This window comes from Hemicordylus capensis, chromosome 5 (assembly GCF_027244095.1).
Source record: "Hemicordylus capensis ecotype Gifberg chromosome 5, rHemCap1.1.pri, whole genome shotgun sequence".
In the NCBI taxonomy this organism is placed as follows: domain Eukaryota; kingdom Metazoa; phylum Chordata; class Lepidosauria; order Squamata; family Cordylidae; genus Hemicordylus; species Hemicordylus capensis.
In genome coordinates, this window is record NC_069661.1 from 85,265,025 (window position 1) to 85,288,270 (window position 23,246).

General features: G+C 41.1%; 1 protein-coding gene and 1 long non-coding RNA gene across 33 annotated transcripts in view; one reads left to right on the forward strand and one right to left on the reverse strand.

Moving 5' to 3' along the window:
* The window catches only part of TENM3 (teneurin transmembrane protein 3), a 2,371,016-nt gene that overhangs the window by 2,309,049 nt on the left and 38,721 nt on the right, over positions 1–23,246 (forward strand). For all 32 annotated transcript variants that reach the window (XM_053252610.1, XM_053252608.1, XM_053252605.1 and 29 more), the window contains 3 exons: positions 7,849–8,081; positions 8,668–8,822; positions 11,126–12,000. In XM_053252610.1, the coding sequence (XP_053108585.1) occupies positions 7,849–8,081; positions 8,668–8,822; positions 11,126–12,000 (1,263 nt within the window). The remainder of the gene's footprint in view (positions 1–7,848; positions 8,082–8,667; positions 8,823–11,125; positions 12,001–23,246) is intronic.
* LOC128326206 (uncharacterized) overlaps positions 17,166–23,246 on the reverse strand; it is a 67,089-nt gene continuing 61,008 nt past the window's right edge. Inside the window, exons 2-3 of the long non-coding RNA XR_008307889.1 lie at positions 17,664–17,783; positions 17,166–17,296 (exon numbers count right to left, since the gene is read on the reverse strand). This is a non-coding gene — a long non-coding RNA (uncharacterized LOC128326206). The remainder of the gene's footprint in view (positions 17,297–17,663; positions 17,784–23,246) is intronic.

Genomic DNA, 23,246 nt, shown 5'->3' on the forward strand with positions numbered 1-23,246 from the left:
AAAGGATTTGAGGGAGGACTAAGCCTCACTTACAGCAACTGCTAGGAGCGTGGGTCTTTTCCTAATAAGAGGGAAAGCCTGGGGAAATCAAAACAGAAGGACTAGTCCAGAGGACTAAGCAGGAACTACACTCACAGCCATCAGCAGAAGAAGAGAAAGTTTTGTTCTGTCTCTTTGTTCTGTCCCAAAAGTGCCTGTGAGGAAGCAGCTGGCTGAGAAGCTGCTGGGGAAATGGGAAGGCCACAACCTGGAAGCTGGAGACAGTAGGAAGGCCCCTGCCTGTGAGTAATAAGAGAGAGACCAGTTTAGTTAGATGCATGAGGGAAGTTATTTTCCTTTATTGTGTTGCTTGAATCTGAGTTGCCTGGTTAAGGAAAACTCTCTCTTTTACAATCTGCTTTATGAAGAGCCAGTTGTTCTTGCATACCTTTTTCTTTTTAATGTCATAATAAACCCTTGTTGGTGAAGTGTGCTACTCTTCATGTTGGGTCTGCCTTAGTCACATGCCTCTGAAAGCCTAGGAATATTCAGCCCCTTCTAGGGAGAGTTTTGCCACTCCCCCCCCCCCCCCGGGAATCTTAGATGTAGAGAGTGGTTTGTCCCACATTAAAATAAAAAGTGGATGGTGGCAGCCTACTGTGAATCCCTTATAGTCAGGGATTCAACCCAGTGACCTCCCCGCTCTTCCCCTGTCTCTGGAAGGAGCTATGACAGCTTTTCATTTTGCAGCCACAGTGGTTGCTGTTGACTAGTAAGGGTGAAAAACAAACCAACAGTGTAGAATTCTTCCTAGACACAGGCATTACATCATTGCTGTGTGGAACAGCTGCCAAATGTGTCATGCACGACGCAGGGTGACATTCAGAAGCACTGCCCATTTTCATGTGTGCTCACTTCATCTTTATCATCAGTGTTTCCCGCCCCCCCCCCTTTTCATTACACAAGTCCCTAGAGACCCACATTTCACTCCCCCCCCTTATGCCTGTTTTCTATTCACTCAGCTTCTGGTTAAACTGCTTCATGTGGGTTTTCTTCCTTAATTGTGGAAGGTTTCTGTATTTAAGAATTAATGTTTCACATATGCTGCTTCGTGTAGTGTCAGCAAGTAATATTTTCCCTGTGACTAAATATAATATTCACACTTATTTCAAATTATAATCATAGCAGTCAGCTGCTGTCAGCTGTTCTCATTTATATGCTCCTGATGGCTCATTGTTATGCTTTCTTTTTAATTTCAGTGCCCTCAACCCATTGGTGCTTTGTGATGTTCTAAGAGTCTTTATAAAGAATGTTTTAAAAACAATTTTTTAAACTGCTGTACCTTGTGCAAAATTTACTATATGTCCATGAATTCTGTGGTTACTGTATCACTTTTCAGTTATGTTTTGCGAATCATATAGAGGAATTAAGTAACACATCTTTTCCATGATTTAACAGTACTTTACAGTACTCTGCTATATTATCAAATATGGCTTTCCATTTGTGGTGGAAATACAAAACGTTGGTGTGCAGCTGAAGCATAGGTTACAGTCATCAAATTGCTCTTCTGGAGGAATCCAGTTTTCTTCATTGGGGCAATTCTGAAATGTTTGGTGGGAAATCTGCAGCCAAAGATAGCTGAATATTAATTGTTGTATGAAGTACATTTTCTAGATAGACTAGTATAGTTCTGCTACACAAGGACATTTCTGGAGGAGGGAGGAGGGCAATAGTGTATTCCTGTTGAGCTCAGCTTCTCTGAGATTTTGTGTACTTCTCCAGAGATTCCCCTGAGGGGTGCAAAGATATGTAAAGAGCTGCAGAGGCAACTGCAATAGCAGAGATGGAAAAAAATTTTCTGTCTGTGAAGGATTTTTACTACACCAAGTATACCCTGTAATGTCTACATTAAGGTAAAGATTTTGTTTCAGTACAAAGCAGGGAATGTCTCACATTAGTCAAAAACAGCCGTTGTACAGCCAGCCAAGATTATTATTGGTGATCTCCAGAGCTCAGAGATTGTGTCAAGCCTTTGAAGTCTCATGAATGGAGGTTATTTTCCGTGATGTGGCTTCTCAGAGAGCATGCTAATGATTAATCTTAAGAGATTCATCTGTCTTGCATGGGGCAGGCAGTAGCACAGCTAGTGTCATTTTCAAAACCAACTTGTGAGGAAGGTTTCTCTAAATGCAGGAATAAGAAATGTTGCAATTGTCAGCATGCCTCCATTAGAACTGCACAGACATTTTTGTGGATTTAATAATGGTAACGAGAAAGTCTAGGTAAAATCATAGGAAGATTGCTTATTATAGCAGCACTTTTCAAAGCAGCATTTAGAGACCTGTCAACAAAAATACTCCTTAGCTGTTGGACAGTGAACACACAGAAACATGCTAATTCCAAATCCTTTTAATACAAATCAGATGTGAAGGAGTGTCACTGATAATGTTTGGTAAAATGTATAATTTTATAGTAATATCATAGTATAATCTGCATAGCATAGCACATTTCATATAGAAAAGGCCTTTGCATTCCAAATTACATAGGCAATACATAATAGTAACCCATTTTGTGACTGAAATGATATTTGTGGATCACTAGAACTGCCTTCACAGTGTACGTCAAAGGAAGGGGATTTGTTTGGTATAAAGAGGAACTCTGATCATGAGGTGCCCCTTTCAACTGATTGTCTATAAACAGAGCCTCCTAAGGACCTGGCCACTAACTAAAATAAGGGAAAATAGAAAAGTTGGAGATTATTTTTTCCTATAGCTTTGAAGAAGGATTAAAATGTTTTGTTTTTTTCCCTTTTCCTTGATATATCTTTTCCTTCATTACATCCCCTTTCTCCACCCACCCTGTCAGTGGCAGCCTGCTCACATGACTGCACTCTTTCTACATCTCCCTTGTCCTCCCCCCCCATTTTTTTTGGAGAAACTCATTAAAACCCTCTGCCATATACTTCCTTTCTGTGCTTCTGATACCTCTTGCCCACCTAGGCCTTCTTTGTCTCTTGAATTTGCCAGCTGGTCCTTTCATCACAATCTCCTACTCTTCTATAACCAGATACAATTTGGCTCAGAGAAATAGTCATTCAGGTTTTCCTTCCTCTCTGACTAATGAATGTACAGTTCCTTTTAACATGGAGCCTTCTATCCCTTCATGTGGCTCTGTATGATAACTTGCATTCTTACCTGAAGATATTTTATATTCCATTCAGTTCCAATTTTTTTAAATATATATAGATCTTACCACTTTAGGTTGTGGATGGAGCTCACATGGTTGGATAAACCGCCACTATGTCCACATAGAAACGTAGCATGGCACGGAGAATGGTTCCAGCCTAGCCTTTCCCTGACACCTAATTTTCTGTGAGCGAGGAATGTTTTTGTAAGGCAAGCATTTCAGTCATGTGAACCCCCATCTGCATTCTGAAGTGGTACAGCCCAAATAGAGGTTTGCCATCTCAGTGAAAAACTAGGTCTGATTTATCCACCCATAAAATCCAACAAGATCTATTGTAGCTCTACCTATGATCTATGCCATTATTTAAACTCCTGTCTTTCAGAATGCAAAGAACAACGTTTAGATTCTTATGTGTCATGTTTTCCTCTTTCAAGTTATCTGATTTGGGCAGCATGTTGGTGGAAAAAACTAATTTCTCAAAATATCTGCGTTCTGTGGTTTGATTGAGTACCTAATTTATCGTTCTACAACCAAACTATAAATGCCCCAAAGATAATTCAAAGCAGGGTTAGATATATGGGGTTGTTTTTTGTTTTGGTAAAATAAATATGATGATTAAAACACTAGCCATGCACCTGGTGCTTTTCAGATAATGAATCATAAATAGATATCTTCTGAAAAAGACCTCAGTGTCAACAAAGGATGAACAGCTAATGAACAAAGAGATTAAAATCACATGTTCATATAGTTGCATGTATTACCCTTCTTATTTATTACCACTACCGTCTTAATTTTAAATTCAGGGTTGAAAAACTTTTTTAAGATAAATGAGCAGTTCTCAATCTGGTCCGCCAGTTGTTCTGAAACTTGGATGGCATAATTAGCAATATAACATGGATTACTTTTTTGCATATTTTTAAGTGGCTGTCATGAGATACAAGTCCTACAGAGATTTCTCTAGACCCGGAAGTAATGGCACAGCTGTAGAGAACCGGCAGTAGCACTACTAGCATCACCGTATTTCTTCCCATTTCCACAAATGAGACAAAACTGCCACAAAATTGTGGCAATGCTGGTGGTGCTACCACTAGTTCTGTACAGTGGTAGCTCTGCTGCAGCAGTGCCACAAGTCTAACCATCTCTGTTCCATATCATGTCAGCCGTAGCACTTTGGGTGATATGCCTGTGTGAATCTGCCTATTCCACTGAAATAAATGGAGTAACCTGTGCATGAAGAAACTCAGTGTGCTTGCACTGGATTAAATAATTGATTTTTCTCATTATATGGCTCTGTCTCCTGGCTGGCAACTAATCTGCAGCCTGGAGTTGAATCAGTGATGACTAGAGTCATTTATAGATTTATTTCCAAAAGTACTCCAGAATAATTGCAAAAGTATTTAGAAACTTAAACTTGTGCAATATGCTGCTGCAAGGATGTTAACTGGAGCCAGCTTTGTGTAGCGTGTGGGTCCAGTTTTTCAACAACTTCACTGGCTGTTGATTCATTTTCAGGTACAATTTGAAGCATTGGTTATTATCTTAAAAGTCATAAATGCAAATGCAATGAATATTTATAAATGGCTTGGGGTGAGGATATCTAAAGGACCACACGCACCCATGTAGTCAAACTCATCTTCTATAATCAGCTGAGGTGGCACTTTTAAGGGTCCCACTGTTGGAATTATTTACTCATAATTACTAATATTAATCCCCGATAGCCAAATTCTGGGTCAGGGTTTCACACAAAGCAGCTCAGCTCCTCAATGTGATCTGTTGAAAGTCAGCCCTCAACATCACCACTAGCTGAAGTTAGGCTGGTGGGGACAAGGAATTGTGTCTTGCTCCCTCCGTTTTCTTTTCCCCTTCATTTTGTTTAGACAAGCATTTACTTGTGTATTTGGACATTGACAAGCTTGCTTTGGGTGCTCTTCTTTGTGTGCATGCACACATGTATATTTATCTTTGCAATTGTGGATTTGGTTTTTTCTACTCTCCTGGCTGGTGGATTTGGCTTTTGTTTGATCACCCTTTGTTATTTTATTGATCTGCTGTTACTGTAAATGGATTGTTGTTTTTAATGGCTGACACACTCACTGACGGTGCAGGGGTTCCGTGTGCAAAATGACTCTAAAGCGTTTAGTAATCCAGAGTTACTCTGCATGCACATGGTGGGGGTGACCATTTTTGCTGATCCCCCTAGAACAGGGCTCCTCAACATCCAGGGACCTACATACAGGTTTCAGGGCACAGGTCCTGGAAAAAAGAGAGAGGATCGACCAAAATTGGCCCCCGCATAGGCAGCGAGACTCTGGGTTACTAAATGACACTTTGCACCTCTGCACTGTTTAAGCAGGATGTTGGCCAATTTGAGTAAACTGCCTTGAGCACTTATTTCTTGGGAAGGTGGGAGATAATAAAAGAGCCAGCATGGTGGAATAGTTAGAGTGCCAAACTAGGACCGGGGAGACCCAAGTTCAAAATCCCCATTCACCCAAATAGTTGCTGGGTGACTCTGGGCCAGTCACTTCTCTCTCAGCCTAACCTACTTCACAGGGTTGTTGTGAGGAGAAACTTAAGTGTGTAGTACACCGCTCTGGGCTCCTTGGAGGAAGAGCGGGATATAAAATGTAAAAAATAAAATAAATAAATAAATAATTCAATGAAATAAATATAGAAATTTATTTATTTTGAATTGAGCAAGGGCTGAGGAGCGAGCAGGCAATGCAACCTGCACCCACTGGCTCAAGCCAAGAGATAGGTAAATGGCTGTATACCCCACAGTATAACAGCAACATTGGCTGTGGCAAAGTTATTCCCTTATTCATCTCAACTGATTCATTTGCCTCATCTTGGCTCTCACATAGGAATCAGTAGCTGTTATTTAAGTGAAAACCTTGCCAAACTGTCTGTTGCTGTTCATGGTGGGTCAAAGAGGGTAGGGGCAGGGGGGGCACGTGCCCTGGGCACCATCTTTTTTGGTCACATGGGGGGCGCCGCCATGACAAAAAATTATTTTTTAATTTTTTGTTAATACAAATGTTTCCTGCTCAGTGCAGCAGCGCTGCAGCAGTCAAGGGAGCGCGTTGGCGCCCCATCCCCCACGAGTGGTCCTTTCCGCACCGCCCGCGCCCCCCCATTGCTTTGCTGGCGCCTGGCGGCCAGTCAGTGGCCTGGCTTGGCGGCGGTGGCGGGCGCTTGTGAGGAAAAACCTAAGTATAATGTAGCATGTTGTGGGCGCGGGGGGGCGCCATTTCAATGCTTGCCCCGGGCGCCGTTTTCCCTAGTTACGCCTCTGATTGCCTGTGTCTCAACTTGCTTGGTAGAAATTGTCTAAGGTGCTTACTAAGGGTGTGGTGTATTTGGGAATATGGCCGGGGTCATATTGGAAACCACATATAACTAGCTGCCTCTCCAAACCACAGTAAAAATGAGTTCAGCTAGAAGCAAGCTAGTGGTTCTGCATTGTATATTTGCAAGATAAACAATCTCAAAAACTGTCCCAGCTAGAAAAAGTAATATATTCACAACATTTATGTTGGCTCAGGGGCGTAGCTATAATTGAGCAAAAGGGTTCAAAGAACACGGGCCCCCAGCTCCTGAGGGCCCTCCCTCCCTATTTTCTTCATTGTTTCCCTCACTCTGGGGGGCCGCCAGAGAGAGGGATGAACACGGGCCCCCTCTCCCCTAGCTACACCCCTGTTTTGGCTTCTGTTGTCTTTTGTAACCTGAAGTCCATACAGTGTGTTACATTAGCATTGTGTTATATTTATGAAATAGAAGGCACTACATTTTGTGAACAGATCTTCAGATATCACCAGGTTTGATAGATACATTTTCAAAGACTTTAGAAATGTAACTCATTGTCCTGGCACTCGGACGCTGTGCATTAGCAGCCATCTCACATTATCAGCTGTGTTTCTTTTAGTCCTAAACCCCATAACTCAGACCAAGTGTTGTCGATTCAACTAGTTAAATTTCTGGGTCATGAAATCTTTGAACAACTAATGTATTTTCTAGAGCCACTTATTCTGCAAGAGAGAAAGGCTTTAATTGTAGGAGGCTTGCGGAGCTGCTGCATGCTATATGTTCTTTGAAAAATGGCTTTGTTTTCTAAAAGGATGTGCCAGCATATTTTATGTGAAAGTTTGTGATAAAAGAAGTAAGAGAAACTGATTCTCTTTTAAAATGTGTCCTCTAATATGTCAAATTATGTCTACTAACATGAAGACTGCCTTCTGTTCAATTTATGAATATTATTAATCATGAACTCAAGTGGCCTGTATTAATTGTAATAAAGAGATACTGACAAAAGAGCCATTTTAAAAATGTGATCTATTCGGTTATCAAATTCAAAGCTGTTATGAAGGTAATACCTCCAAATATCTCAAAATTAAGGGTGATAGTAGACATTCTAAAGTGTGGGGTAAGTGCTTTGAATACACACTCAGAGCATTTCAGTCCTGTCTTTCCAGGGCAGACAATGTGTGTTCAAACCACTTCTTCAATGCTAAAAATGCCTGTCTCTTTGTCTTCACCCTGTCTGAATAACAAGGGGTTGTTTGCTTTTTTTCCTATCCCCACCCCCACCCCCAATTTACAGTTCATCATATGCAGTGTTAAAGGTGGTTTGTGCATGTTGTCTAGTACATCTTATGCTGAAGCACATTGTCTTCCTTTTTGCAGCAGTAACCCAGCACACAGATATTACCTTGCAACTGACCCAGTCACTGGAGAATTGTATGTCTCTGACACAAACACACGAAGGATTTATCGTCCAAAGTCGCTCACTGGGGCAAAGGACCTGACAAAAAATGCTGATGTGGTAGCAGGGACCGGAGAGCAGTGCCTTCCATTTGACGAAGCAAGATGTGGTGATGGTGGCAAGGCTGTGGAAGCAACTCTCATGAGCCCCAAAGGTGGAGGAAACTGTCAATTTATGAAGAGAAAAGTGCATTTCAGTCAGCACGCACTTGCATTTAATGCTGTCTAGTTCTTTTCTCAGTCCTCTTCCAAAAAGCTTATTTTAGTTTGAGATTTGCAAAGCTGTCCAAAACTAAAATGGCAAAAAAGTAAAGTTCTTGAGTCTTTTTTATACTGAACATTTGCCAGACGTTGTCATGCATTGCAAATATTCTTCACATGCCACATGGACTTTATATCAAGCAAATTACAAAGGGTGCAGTCCGCAAGTTCTGTTGAAATGAATTGCTTAGGCACGGTGCTTGGCAGATTGCACCCAGCAAGCATAATGTTTTACTTTTATACATTCTGTTTTGATGTACTAGCTACATCTGGTAAAGTAACATAAATTTGTATGCTAAATTTTAGCTAGTTATGCTTTATAAGGTTGCATGTAATCTTGAAAATCTGTAGTTTCTGTTCAGGTCATCAGAGCTGTTCAATATGTATTTGCAGAAAGCCAGAAAAAAATTAATGAACAAATAGAGCAGGGAAACAGCTCTTATGAAGAAAAAATTAAGTTATTGTTTCTTTTTACTAAAGGAGTGGCAGTAGACAAGAATGGATTAATCTACTTTGTTGATGGGACTATGATCAGGAAAGTGGACCAAAATGGGATAATATCAACTTTGCTTGGCTCAAATGACCTGACTTCAGCACGACCGCTAACATGTGATACTAGCATGCATATTAGCCAGGTATTTTTAAAGCAGATTTTATTTCCAGTCTGTTTGATGTTTTTGGAGCTGATTTTCCTAGGAGCAGCTTGTGCAGTCTGCAACACTTCACAAAAGCATTGCTCATTAGGATTCCACATCTGAGTTTTCTCCCCCACCCCAAGAAAGCATTTTTCTCATTACAGAGGTACTAACTTTCTCTGCGACATTTGCTGCTTTCCCTATCTGCAAATGAGGAGAATGGCTGCTTCAAAGCCAAATGGCCTCCCCTCTTCCTCCTGCTTCTACAAATCACTTTCCAAGAGAAGACAGCAGCTTGGCTCTGAAGCAATAAGCTGTAGCCTCCCTCCTTGTCAGACAGTCCACTGATGGGAAACAGCTCCTGATCTGTCCTGCTGCTTCACACGGCAGACTCCAGCCTTTCCCCACTAAGCGAGCTGGAGCTACTGGCAGAGCAGAGGACAAATGGTGGGAAGAGGTTTTTTGGCCTTTCTTGTACTGAAGCTTCCTGGCCCCCACCTCAGGTGGATTCTCTTACAGAAAGGACTGGATTCTGTATTTATTTGCTTGTTTGTTCAGTTTATAGATGCCCTTCCAAAAATGGCTCGGGATTTATATGGATCTGTCATCCTTTATAATAAAAGGCTAAGTGAGTGGCCGTGGCTTTGGAACGTTGGGGATCTGAGTCCCTGCCTCCCTGGGCTGTTCTGGGCCTGCGCGAAGCGCAGGCCCAGAAGAGCCCAAGGGACACAGGACCTCAGACACCAGTGTCCCACAGCCACGGGCGGCCATTAGCCGGTGTGTGGCGACGGGGGAAAGTGGCCGAGGCGGCGGCGGAGCCGCCGCCTCAGCCATGAGCTGCGGCACGGCGAGAGGAGGCCGAGGCAACCAGAAGCGGCCGCCCTGAAAAAGGCGAGGGCAATGGCGGCGGGGGAAGACCGAGACGGGGGACAGGGAAGCTGGGCGAGGTGGCGGCGAAGCCGCCAACGAGGCCCCCGCCCGCTCACAGCCGTCGCCGCCGCCTGCTCACCCGCCCTCCCAGCTGCCCAAAATGAAGCTGGGCGAGGTGGCGGCGAAGCCGCCAACGAGGCCCCCGCCCGCTCACAGCCGCCGCCTGCTCACCCGCCCTCCCAGCTGCCCAAAATCACCTTCCCCGCTCCCCCCCAAAAAAGATTAAGGGCCAAAATGGCCCATGAGAAGGTCGCCGCCCCCGCCTATCGCCCTCCCAGCTGTTGAAGACCACCTTACCCGCTCCAGCCCGAGGGAAAAGAGAGGAGCTCACGAGCAGAGCTCCTCTCTGTGCTAAGTCACTGCTCAAACTGCCGCTATGGACGCAAAGGACGCCTATTGCGTCCATTGCGACAGTATAGGCAGCAGCTTAACACAGAGAATAGCTCTGTTTCCGAGTTCCTCTCTTCTCCTTCGGGCTGGAGCGGGTAAGGTGGGCTCCGGCAGCTGGGTGCGCGGGAGGGCGATAGGCGGGGGCGGCCACCTTCTCATGGGCCATTTTGGCCGTTATTCATCCTCCACCCCCCCCAAAAAAGTAAAAGCAAAATAAGGAAGAACAAAAACAGAGACAACAACAAAACAAAAAACAAAAAGAGAGAGGGGACAAGGGGGGGGGAAGAGACAGAAAGAGAGAGAGAGAGACAGAAAAGACGGGATAGAAAGCTAGCGCCCGTTATCATAACGGGCTTAAAAATACTAGTATTTTATATTCACTTCAGATATTTCTAAATGTAAAATATTATCCAGATTTAAATACTGTATGTGAGTCCTGTTCCACCTAAGTACCAATGGAACATATTATCACAACTGAATTAATTCTCATTTCCGCCAATTAGACTTAGTCACAACTACTTTATCTGGCTCATAGCCAGTCCTGTTGCATTCAGTGAAGCATAAATGATGATAATACATTTGTGGCTAGTGGATTTTCACAAGGGAGGATTGAGGGAACCTCAGGAAAATATTTTGGGGACACAGAGGGCTGAAGAGGGAATGGCCAAAAATGGCCCTCTCCCATTGCATGCACATTAAACTTTATTCCATGCATGATTGTTCGTCTGGATGTTGGCCAGTGTTTTAAACCCTTTTTTCATTCCCTATAGTAAGCTAGTTTCTCCCTTCACTTTAGGTGCAATAATTTATATTGCTGCATTTATTTTAAATATATGTATCCTTCTATATAGCTTCATAAGAACTGAGAACTGTTCCAAACTAATATCTAAGACTTTTATTCATTTCAATCAGAGAATTAATTTTACTAAAGCCAAATTAACTAACTGGATAATAAAATGTGTTGTTGTTTTTTCTTTGACAAGGTGCGCTTGGAGTGGCCAACAGATTTGGCTATCAACCCAATGGATAACTCCATATATGTGTTGGATAACAACATTGTTCTTCAGATTACTGAAAACCGGCAGGTCCGTATTGCTGCTGGGAGGCCAATGCATTGCCAGGTTCCTGGAGTGGAATACACAGTGGGGAAACATGCAGTACAGACTACTTTAGAATCTGCCACCGCTATTTCAGTGTCTTACAATGGGGTGCTTTACATTACAGAAACTGATGAAAAAAAGATTAATAGAATAAGGCAAGTTACAACTGATGGAGAGATCTCATTAGTTGCTGGAATACCTTCTGAATGTGATTGCAAAAATGATGTTAACTGTGACTGCTACCAAAATGGTGATGGCTATGCTAAAGATGCCAAACTTAATGCTCCATCTTCCTTAGCCGTATCACCCGATGGAACATTGTACATTGCTGATCTTGGGAACATTCGTATACGAGCTGTGTCAAAGAATAAACCACTGCTGAACTCAATGAATTTCTATGAAGTTGCCTCTCCAACTGATCAGGAACTCTATATCTTTGATGTCAATGGCACTCACCAGTACACCATGAGTTTAGTCACAGGAGACTATCTATACAATTTTAGCTACAGTAATGACAATGATGTTACTGCAGTAACAGACAGCAATGGAAATACTCTTCGTATCAGGCGGGATCCCAACCGAATGCCAGTGAGAGTGGTATCTCCTGACAATCAAGTTATCTGGTTAACTATAGGTACCAATGGATGCTTGAAAAGCATGACAGCCCAAGGGCAGGAACTAGTCTTATTTACGTATCATGGCAACAGTGGACTCCTGGCAACTAAAAGTGATGAGACTGGATGGACCACTTTTTTTGAGTAAGTACTACGAAAATGTCATGTGTTGTTTTTCACGTATGTATACCTTGTAGTTATTGTGATTATTTGAAATATGTTAAAGGATCTGATTAAATTATCATTAAGACAGCATATCTGAGCACAAGACAACAGAAATTACAGTATTATTATTATTTATTAACATTTTATATCTTCCTCCAAGGAGCCCAGAGCAGTATACTACATACTTAAGTTTCTCCTCACAACAACCCTGTGAAGTAGGCTAGGCTGAGAGAGAAGTGACTGGCCCAGAGTCACCCAGCTAGCTTTATGGTTGAATGGGGATTTGAACTCGGGTCTCCCCGGTCCTAGTCCAGCACTCTAACCACTACACCACGCTGGCTTCTGTACCAACTCAAAACTTTGTTCTGAATTTGTTATCTTGATGGATGCTTTTTATATTAATCTACATTGGTCCTGCTTTTTACATAAATAAATATTAGAATGTTACAAGCAGAGAAGTCTTGCATTAGGCAAAGCAGCTTTGGTCAGTTTCTGTAATAAAGCTAGGCGTAGTTATTGTTTTGTTCATCAGATTACAGTAAATTCCAAGACATTGAAGAAATATGATTTTATGCTTCATTTCCAGTGTTTGGTCTTTCAAATTTAAAAAAAAAGTTGTTAGCTGAATCTTCAGCACCAAACAGATAGAGACAAATTGTTTGTGATTTCATGGCATTTTGTGATTATTATGGCACCCTCTCTAAATATAGTAATAGTATTTCATCGGAAGAGGTTACAAACCTAGATTATTTTATCCGTCTTAAGGCATTGTGTAATTACCCAATTACAAAGCCAACAGAAGCACTTTTGTGAGCTCAAGATGACAGTGACTGGCCCAAGCTATCCAGTTTCAGCCCTAAGCTAATTTGAACGATGCCCAAGCCCAAGAACTCCAAGAGCCATTTCCCTGCTCTCATTTTTGTTTCTTCTGCTGTTCCTTTCTCTATGCCTATGACATCCTCTCCCTCTCTACCTGTCAAATCAAGTTTCTCCCCTCTTTAAAACCTTTCTTCAAATTTCACATATTCTAAAGTCTTTTGTGGATTCACCCTTTCAGTGCCACCCAAGAGCATCACCTGCACTTACTTTAGCTACATCATCCTCACTCCTGTCTTGCCATTCCACTTCCAACATATCCCATTCATTAGATTCCCAACTCCACGGAGCAAGACTTGCCCATATCTGTTTCTGAATAGTGCCTAACACCTTGTCAGCACTAGTAGTTGCAAGCACTACGACCTGCTCCAAGCTTTTAACTTACCATTATTTTTATTAAGGATTTTATATTCCTTTTTAAACATATCGTTTGCAGAGTTGTTTACGTACAGAAGGAATGAAAAAAATGATAAAATGTTTACTTGTGTGAAAGGGGCCCACAATTTTAAAACAAACGTAAAGGAGACACCAGCAATAGCCCCTGGAGAGATGCTATGCTGGACTGCATAGGAACAGAAGTTCTCCTCCTCCTAAATATGAGAGAGCTACCACTGTTTAAAAGGTGCCTCTTTGCCTAGTTAGCAGGGTACATGTGCCCATCAGAGCAGCAGGAGCTGTTTAGTTGGAAGTATATCTAATATATGTAGATATAGAATATTTCAGGCCCCATTTTCCGTCAATACATGGAGTGAAGATGAACTGAAATGACCAAACCCAAACAAATATAGCACCGGGTTATACCACACTGCTGGCATAGGAGAGGTATTTTTATAACCATTTACAAGTATGAGAATTCTGATGATAGGCATACTCCTAACGCATCAGTGCACAACAGAAATATTCTACTGAACACTCTGCATCACTGCATAGCTTTTTTAAAGCCTTGCGAAAAGCACACAGAAACATAATGATGAGAGATTATTCAGCCAGGGGCAGTGAATGCACTTCTTATTCTTCATGAGTTATAGATGTCCTTTCTTTCGCTAGCATAGTAAAATCCCAAGTTAACAGCGAGTGGGAATTCTTATCCAATGGGAATAAATACATAGCTGTTGGACATAAATTAAAGTTGTGAAAGATTTTATCAGTTTACAGGAGCTTTATAAGACTTCATAGTTTTAACTATGTGTTTTAGACAACAGCAAAGCATACCCATAAGAATTAATGTGGAATCTGAAGTTCATTAAATCTGACCTTAATGCCAAACTTTCATTGATCTCAACAATGCCAAGACAGAGCTTGCCAAGTTGATAAAATGTAGCTAATCTGAGGGCACATTTAGTTTTCAGTATATGCTGTATAAATTTTATGGGAGCATTAGAACATCCAACAATGTTAAATGTGGCTCAAAATTAAGGATCATTTTTCCTGAGCCTGAAGTTTGTCTCCTTAAATTATTTAAATTTGGTATTCTTTCTATACCACCTCTCCGTAAATAATGCTTAAGTGTATTTATGGACCCAATAATGCTTTCTTCCAGCTTGGGAGTTGAACCAGGTTGGGGATGAAAAGGACAGGAAATACATTTCCAGAATGACTATCTGTCTGTTGGGGACAGCTGGCATCTTTAGCACACTGGCATTCAGTTTGAATAGTGGATGCCCCAGTGTTTTATTTCTAATAGTCATGTCTCCCCGCGTTCCTTGTAGTTATTGTATGGCTGTTGTAATCCCATTAGGGAAATAGCCGAGGGCTGCCGAATGAACTTTAATGGCTTCTACGTGGCCTTAAAGAAAGATTTTATTCAGTATCAAGTGGTTTATATGGCTGCCTCTTTTGCATCTTAGGGAGGATTTACAGCAATGTGCTTCATGAACTGAATAATTACTTTCTGGTTGAAGAGCCATTTCAGTTGCTTGGCTTGTTGAATACAGAACCTCTAGTCTGTATGAGGGGAATATCCAGCTGCCTAATGAGAGACCCAATCAGTATGATATTCCAGAAAAGTCATAGCCAAGCAAATCCATCCCAGCCCTTTGGGCTGATAGCTGAGTAGCAGCTATCTAGCCAGTCCTTGGACATGCCTTATCGTTGTTGCTGTAAGCCATGCTGGCACATGGCATGAAGACTAGCTTGCTGCTGCAGTGCAGTTTTTTAAAGAAATGTCCATAATCTTATGTCTGCTTCTTATGAAAGCTTTTGCACTTGGGTACACTTCCGTCATTTCTGAATGATGTCACCATGCTTGCTAACACCTTTGCCTTTGAGTTAACTCTGAATTTGCTCAAAACCAAATCTGCAAGCGTGAATTGCTTGGCTTTGTTGAATACAGAACCTCTAGTCTGTATGAGGGGATCCAGACGGAGGCAAGACAATGATAGGGTAGCCCAGAGGAGCAACAGACTCTGAGATAAGGCTTTTGAAAAAACAGTGATAATATTTACTTGTGTGTTAAAAATAAAAAGCAGAGGCACAATGTAAAATGTGGTAGTTGGCAACTTTGTTACAATCACAGTTGCACAGGGAATGAAGGCAGCTTCCAAGGAGTGACGAAGGGAGAGAGTGAAAGCTTTTAATAGCCTGGTGATTGGCAAGCACTGGAATGTGGAGCAGAAAGAGGGGGCGAGACAGGAGATAAAGAAGGAATCAAGAGCAGCTTTAATGCCTATTCTCAATCTGCTGTTTTGTATGCAAAGCCAAAAAGGATGACTTGCACTTAGGAAGTTAGAGTCCTAACTAGTTGTTGAGGTTCTGCCAAAGCTGTAGGCAAGGATAGACAGCAGGATGCCTGCTTGCATTAGGGTTAGTTCCAAGATTATGACATTCCACATGCCCACAGCAAGCAGAAAAAAAAAAAAAAAAGCATTGGGTTTTCCAATCAAGTTCAAGGGTCAGCTCATGGAAGCTCTCACATGGAATGGTCCATCCTCAGTGGTTTCATTCCAAGGAACAAGGATGTCTCTCTGAAGTCCAGGGGGCTCTCAGGCAGTCAGGTAAAAGGATTAGCCTGTAGCGACTCCACACAGAGAGGAACCCAAAGGCTCTTAGTTCCAACAATGTCCAAGGCAGCTGAGGGCAGGTTTGCTTCACTCAAGAATAGTGCTGCACAAAGATAGCTTGTGCCACCAATCTCCCACGACAAAGATTCCAGAAACAACAGAACTGAGGTTCCAAGAGCAAAGGTTTTGTAGGTTTTTTTCCAGGTGTTGGGGACACTTAGAAAGTCAAAGGGGAAAGTTCCAGCACAGGGGGGGGGGTGAGAGAGGGGGGGGGGAATGGGACAGCTGTTCCTTATTAGTTCCATTGTGCTAGTGATATACTCTGTCAAGAAAAAAGCTCAATTGAGGTTTTTAAATAGATGCAGAGAAACCCAATGAAGCTCCTTCCTATTTGTGTAAAACCACACTAAGGTCCACCTTCTATATTACAGGAATTAAAAGGTATATGTCTACATATCATATACACACAGTATTTCCTGTAACGTGGAAGCTATACTCCTATTTTTATTTCTTGTATTTTGTTACTGTGTGTACACTGTTTTTACAAGCTGTCATTGATCAAGGGTCAATCATAGCTCCATGCATCTTGTATACATTGAGGACATGCAGTCCTAAAAAGACAAATACAGCTCTCAATTGTTTTTTAAATACCCTGCAAGTACACAAGTTACACAGAAATGTATCTACTATTCAGTAGTGTGAAGTAGCCCTATCCAGGGGCATAACTATAATAGGGCAAGGGGAGACAGTTGTCTGGGGGCCCACTGCCTTGGGGGGCCCCCCAGAGGCAAGTCACATGACTGACTTCCCCAACCATGCACCCGCCCGGGCTTCCTTCAGTTGTATTTATCCTCCAAAACTGATGTGAGGGTTAAGACTTGGACCTACCAGAACAGCATGTCTTTCTCTAGTACCATTAGATGACTTGCATCATCTACAATTTACAAAACCTTTAAAAAAATAATTTAGGATGGTGTTCTATTGTGGCACATAGGTGAGACAGACAGATTTTTACTATGCTCTTTGTTAGCACTATTCAGCCTCACTGAAGATTTCTTTACTTCATGAGCTGAGCTGCAGTGAGTGGGGGCCCATTTTAAAATCTTGTCTCTGGGCCCACTCCAACCTTGCTACGCCCCTGCCTATGACTGTGAACCCAAGACCCTCAACGTGGAAGTACGCGCTACATAAATCAATAGTACTTCCTTCAAAACAGTCTATTCAGGAGGTGAGGTGTAAGGACACAGAAAAATACTTCTAGACAAGCACCTGTTCCAGATAAAAATGAAATGTAGAGCTCAGTAATACTGGCATACTCCAATGCACTCCAATTGTTAGATGATTCCTCCCAGCAGCTGCGTATAGATGTCAAGATTATGTCGCAATGGTAATATTTGCAGCTGAAAATAAAAATAAAATGTGAGCTAAATATTTGACTATACATCAACATTCAATTTGCATATTTTATCCAACATAAGATTCTTAGGAGACTGACAACAACAAAAGAATAATTGTGCCATCAAAAAAAAATTCCATTAGTGAATAAATATTTCAGCTATAAAAAGAACTTTAGTCTTGTAAAAGCAGTAGTCATTTTAAGAAACTATCAAGCTACTATTTAAAAACAAAAAACAGTACCAAAGTTCATTGTGGCCACCCTTCTTCAAACATCAGATGCGTATGAGCAATCACAGCTTCCATTCTCACTGGCATTTTTTACTATCTCCTGACTTAGCCTTTCAATCATTCACTGCACTACTTCCCTACCTTCTGTTCCCAAACATTCTCTAAGCTTTTTATTCCTGGATCTGATCCGGTATCTTCTTCCAGCCACAGCTCACCACAGACAGTTTCCCTTCATTCCACCTAGGTGGATGGTTAGTTGCCCTTGAACAAAAGACATAAATCAATTTAGTTCAAGCAGCTCTGTTCTACAGCATTACACACTGAAAACTTGGAAAGAGCCTGAGAAAAAGAGAACCCAGAAAATGCTTTTCGTTTTGCTGCAAAGGCCACCCAGCACAACTTTGGCTTGCTGTGTGCCACAGATTTTGCCTGTTCTGACCTGTGTACATGCAGTAACATTAGCACTTGTGCTGTACTTCACCAGTGATGGTGTGCAAGTTTTTTCCCCAAACACACATTTAACTTCTTGTGAGAGAAAACATGTCATATGTGAAACAGCCTCTTTGGAAGCATCAGTGGATAGCACCAAATCTGTGGTGGTTTGGCCATTGTGCTACACAGGAATAAGCTATAACAATAGGTCTGTAATATTGTTTTCAGAGACAAAGGAACGCTTATCCCAAATGCTAAGATCTAATTTAGGAACTGTGTCTTGCTTCAGCTAGAACTGTTTAGCATGCCAAAGCAGTATTTTTTGAAGTTAAAACTATCTGTTGCAAAGCACATGCACGTGAACAGCCTGCATCTATGGATGCTACACATTCAATTTATGGTGCAATCTTGTGCACACTTATTTAGCATCCTGTTGAATTTAGTGGGAATTGAAATTCAGTGTAAATTCTGTGGGAATTTACTCATGTCTGAGTAAAGATGTGTTGCTTCATCTTCCTGAATGCATCCCACTATTGATGCAGCTGTGAAAATAAGAACACAAACTAGAAGCCTGTTCAGATGTTTTGTACTAAGAATCTCAACCAAGTAAGTGTTGAGATTTTGCACCATGACTGAGCCACCTTTATTTGAACATCATACTTTCCTGAATCCCCAGTCTGCTTATGAAAAAATATGATGGCTTAGCTTTTGTTTGCAGCATCAGAGAAACACCACAATAAAATAAATGCACTATTGTTGGGTCCCGCTTGCCAGGGAAGGCTTGCGCCCTCCCAGCTAGTCCGGGTAAGGCCCGACTCTTGCCCTCTATTTGATTATGCCAATTAATAAAAGACAAGGAGGAGATTCTGGTCAGTATCTTTTATTCAGCTGAGAAAAGCTACCGGGTGTGCACCTCAATACTAAGACAGAAGTGGCACACCTTACAAGCAGTTGCAAACACTTCTTATACCTTTTGACAAACAGTAAGTCCACCCAGTTCCCCTTTTTGCAAAGCAAGGCTATCAACTGTTTCAAGCAGACATTATCGTTTCATGAGGTACCCCCTTTTGGAAGTCCCCCAACTTGTCCCCTCCTTGCGGTTTCAAAGCTTGGGCAAGCATTTTGCAAGCAAGCATCTGTTTGGCCAACCACCTGTTTGTGGTTTCAGTACTGAAATGCTTCTTGTGACAAAAATCCCCTTCTATTTGTGGTTTTAGCCCTGAAACCGCAGCACACAAAAGTCCCCTTTCCCAATTCATCTTTCTATCTTTATTCCCTCACAGCTCCAAGCAGCAGTTCACAGAAGCAAAATGGCATTAGTTAGGCTAAGGGTAACCTTTAGCTTTTGCAGCCCCCTTCACTATCCCCTGGATTAGTAGTTAGATTCTCCTCAGAATGAGAGATTGGGAGAGAATTATGTACATGCCTGAGACCCTTACCAGTCTGCGTTCTCCCACCCCACCCCAAGTAGTGTCTGAACCAACGTTTGGATTAGCTAGCCAAAATAGAACAATAAGCAGCCATGTTGCTTGTGACATGTGATTTGTAATATTCCGAAATAAGGAATTTCATGTCAACTCATTGAGTCCGTTCCCCCCCCCCCCCGGCAATAAAATTCTGTTGTCTCTAAAGTAGAACCAAAGAAATTTTGCTGGCTGTAAATTCTAATTTACAATTCCTACTTAAATCACCACATAGGGAGAAAAGAAAAGATTGTGCCATCAAGTCGGTGTCGACTCCTACATACATATTGTTAAAGGTAGACACTGACACCATTGTATATGTACTGTGAAGTACTGATACAGTGCGCTGAAATAAAATACATTTTCTTGAACTGTGGGACATCTTGCAACTGTAATGGTTCCTTTAAAAAAAACCACCACTATAACTTTCATCCACAAACTTTTAGCACTTGGCTTCTCTTGAAAGGATCTAAGCACAATTATAAAGCCTTAGTTCTAAATGCAGAGGAGTTGGGTATTTTCTGGCATGAAGAAATCTCCAGGGTGTCATAATGCCAGAGTAATACTGCCAAGGGTATGATTCAATGTATCAGAGGAATGTGCCAGAGGGAATTCATCTGAAAGGGCCGCAAGGCTTTGAAATACACTTTTGCCTCCAGTGTGAAATATTGTGGACTTTTTTTTCTATCCAGGGCACATTTTGAACATTTTGTTTGAACCTCTCAGTTCAGGGACCTTACAGAAAAAAGCGAGATTTTGTGTGAGTGTTTGTACTTAGCATTCCTGTTTAGGCCATTAGAGATTTGCATTTGATTGGTAATTTTCATAGATGGCAACAACTGTGATTGTCAACTCCTGACACAGAGAAAACACTGTTGCTTTAAAGCTCTGAGGCAATAAGTGCTGAACTATATTTCCTGGCCCTGTGATGATGCAGTTGTCCCACTTGCCCAGGTCTTGCACTTGCTGTCGGCCAAAACTGACCCTGTTTGCTACAGCATGGAAGGAAGACGGGAATTTAAATGACTTTTACGGTAGAGATCAGTCACTACCCAGGATCTCTCTATCTCCCCCCCACCCCGACTCTTTCCAGGTCATGAACTGACAAATTCAGAAGACCTTCATATTAGAATAATTGCCAGTTTAGATGGCCATTAAAGGATAAAGGTAACTTACTGATAAACAACCATTTTGCACCTATGATTTCAAATACAGATTATTAATAATATGATTGCAAATATATATTTTAAGTATGCAGGTCTGGGAAAGTACCATGATGTAGCTCTTTGAATATCTGCTTCATTTTGTCTTGTCTTTTCCATTTAAAATGCTGCAAACAAAAGCCTTTAAGAGATGTGGCATTGATCATATGATCAAGGCTAAAGCTGTAGGGAGAAAGAGGCTGTTGTCTGATGACATGATTACATACATAAGCTTGCACAGAACTTTTTTTTAAAAATTCTAATCTATTTATGAACTCAACCATCACTCAGATTCATTTGCTTGTATCTGAGGCCACACAGATATGACAGTCTAACCTGGCATGGGAGTGTGTAGTAAGAGAAATAGGCCTTGGAGCTGCATTGAAGCATACGAACGTTTACTTGTAGTCTGAAATGGTACAGTAAAGATGTAGTGCTACCTCTTTCTGCTGCATATATAAATTGAGCCTCTGCCATACCAGACAGAGCCAGGCAATTGGATACTCTCAGGTTCCAGAGTTGGAGGTTTTTGGTATTCTTGATGGAAAGAAGTTTGGTTCAGGAATAAGAGTGGGAGATAAATAGCCTTTTTAGGAAGCACAGTATTCCCCTCTTCCAGTTTAGGAAGGGTTCATCTCTTTTGATCTCTTCCTTCTCTTACATCCATTTCAGCAATCCCCAATTGGCATGCGTTCTGATGAATATTCGGACCACACATCCTAATATGCAAATATCCAGCTACTTAGCTTTTCCACTTCCCTGGCATGCCCTTCCTTCTCCTTCCCCAGTTATATCACAGACTTTCAATTCTGCCCTTCCTCAATACTTTAATGTGATTATTGTACTTGTATTTATATTTTCGATCTTTCTGTTTTGGTAATCTCTGGCCTACAAGACTGAGATGAACATTAAGGAGATTAGCAAATTGTTGTTGAAGTGTTATCACTTTACCTTACCAGATTAGCATTCTTTCCATTCCCTTTGCAAAGGTTTTATCCTGTTGCAGAATGCTAAATCTTTTTAGAAATTAAAATCTCAAGTAAAAGGTTTTATTTTACAACTTGGCTGCCAGGTCAGATACTTGACATGTTGCCATGAAATATTCTTAATTACTTCTCCAGTTCCAGCACTTTCAGTTTCTTCACTGTTATATGAGATTCAGAGGAAGAACACTGCCCTCTCTTTTACTAAATAACTTCACATGGCTCTGACGGCAACGTTAAGCCGTTAACAACTCCCCCTTCTCCCCCCCATTTGTTGGCCAATATTTGTCTTGCTTTATTCACACAAGTAATCTCACTGAAATCTTTGGTATGGCTTGCATGAATCATTCAAGGAAGATTTGACCTTTCTTAATTATGTTTTGGCAGCTGTATTCATAAGAACAAACTTGAAAATCCCACAGTGAAATGATGTTTGGTCTTGCTGCCTGTTGTGCTGCTATTTCTTCTCTTTTATAATTTCCATTGCTGTAGTAACCTTATCTTCATCTTAGTCTGAAAGAAGTGAAATATACAGGTGTGCTAAGTAATTAATGCTGAATTCATCACACAGCTCTAATGGAACCATACTTTTTATCAATTCAGTACACACAAGAATAAAACAAAAAATTAACCCTTTTTTATTTAGTCTCCCAAAGAATTAAAAATTTTATTAGTTATTTTATGTATACATGTTACAATTTTGCATAACTTTGACATTCTAAAAGTACCATAACATTGCAGTTAGTCTTATAATTGTGATAAAAAAGAGTATTAAAGGTTATGGTACAAGTAACATTATTTTTCTAATGAATGCTGCCATGTTGAAACTACACTATAATTCCCCCCCCCCTCAGGATTTATGCATTCCTTTTCAATACAAATGACATTCAAGGTGGCTTTTGTTAAGAGTACAAGAAAAAAACATGCTAAAAAGAAACCCTTTAAAACTACCCTAGGCATAACACAAGCACTTTGAAAAGAAAATATATCTTTCTCCCTGGTTATGTATAAACCATTTAATCCAGATAACAGATATCACAGCACTGGTAGAACTTCCTGCATGAGAATTTGTCTATTGTCTTTTTCTTTATTTTTCAAAGGCTGTGCTACTTATTCTGTAAAGTATGTCATAGAAGTTTTCTTAAATCATGAAAACAGAAAAGACATGGCTATGAGTATCAAATAAAATAGGGAAATAGTAACTTCCTATCTTGGATAAATGAAGGGTAACTCAGTTGCAATTTTATTTATTTATTTATTTATTTATTTATTTATTTATTTATATTTCATATCCCGCTCTTCCTCCAAGGAGCCCAGAGCAATCCAGACATTTGTGCAAGTTTATGCAGAATTTCATAAAACACGCAGGAACCAGTTGAGTTGAAGAGAAGGGAGAACAATTTATTTAGAGTAGGAATTCCTTTTTCACTTTGAATGGCATCCTTTTAGCCACTTTCCATATATCATAACTATGCCTGTACTGCTTGCAAGAAACAAAAGATGTATGTGTGTGCAGCAAGCAAGGATTGTGCACGCACAAATTGAGCTTTCTTTGAGGCTTTTGTTTTAGCAGCTTTGACAGCAACAAAGACATACTGCTTTGTAACAGAATGGTTTGTCTCTTGAGCAGGGAGAGCGACTGTG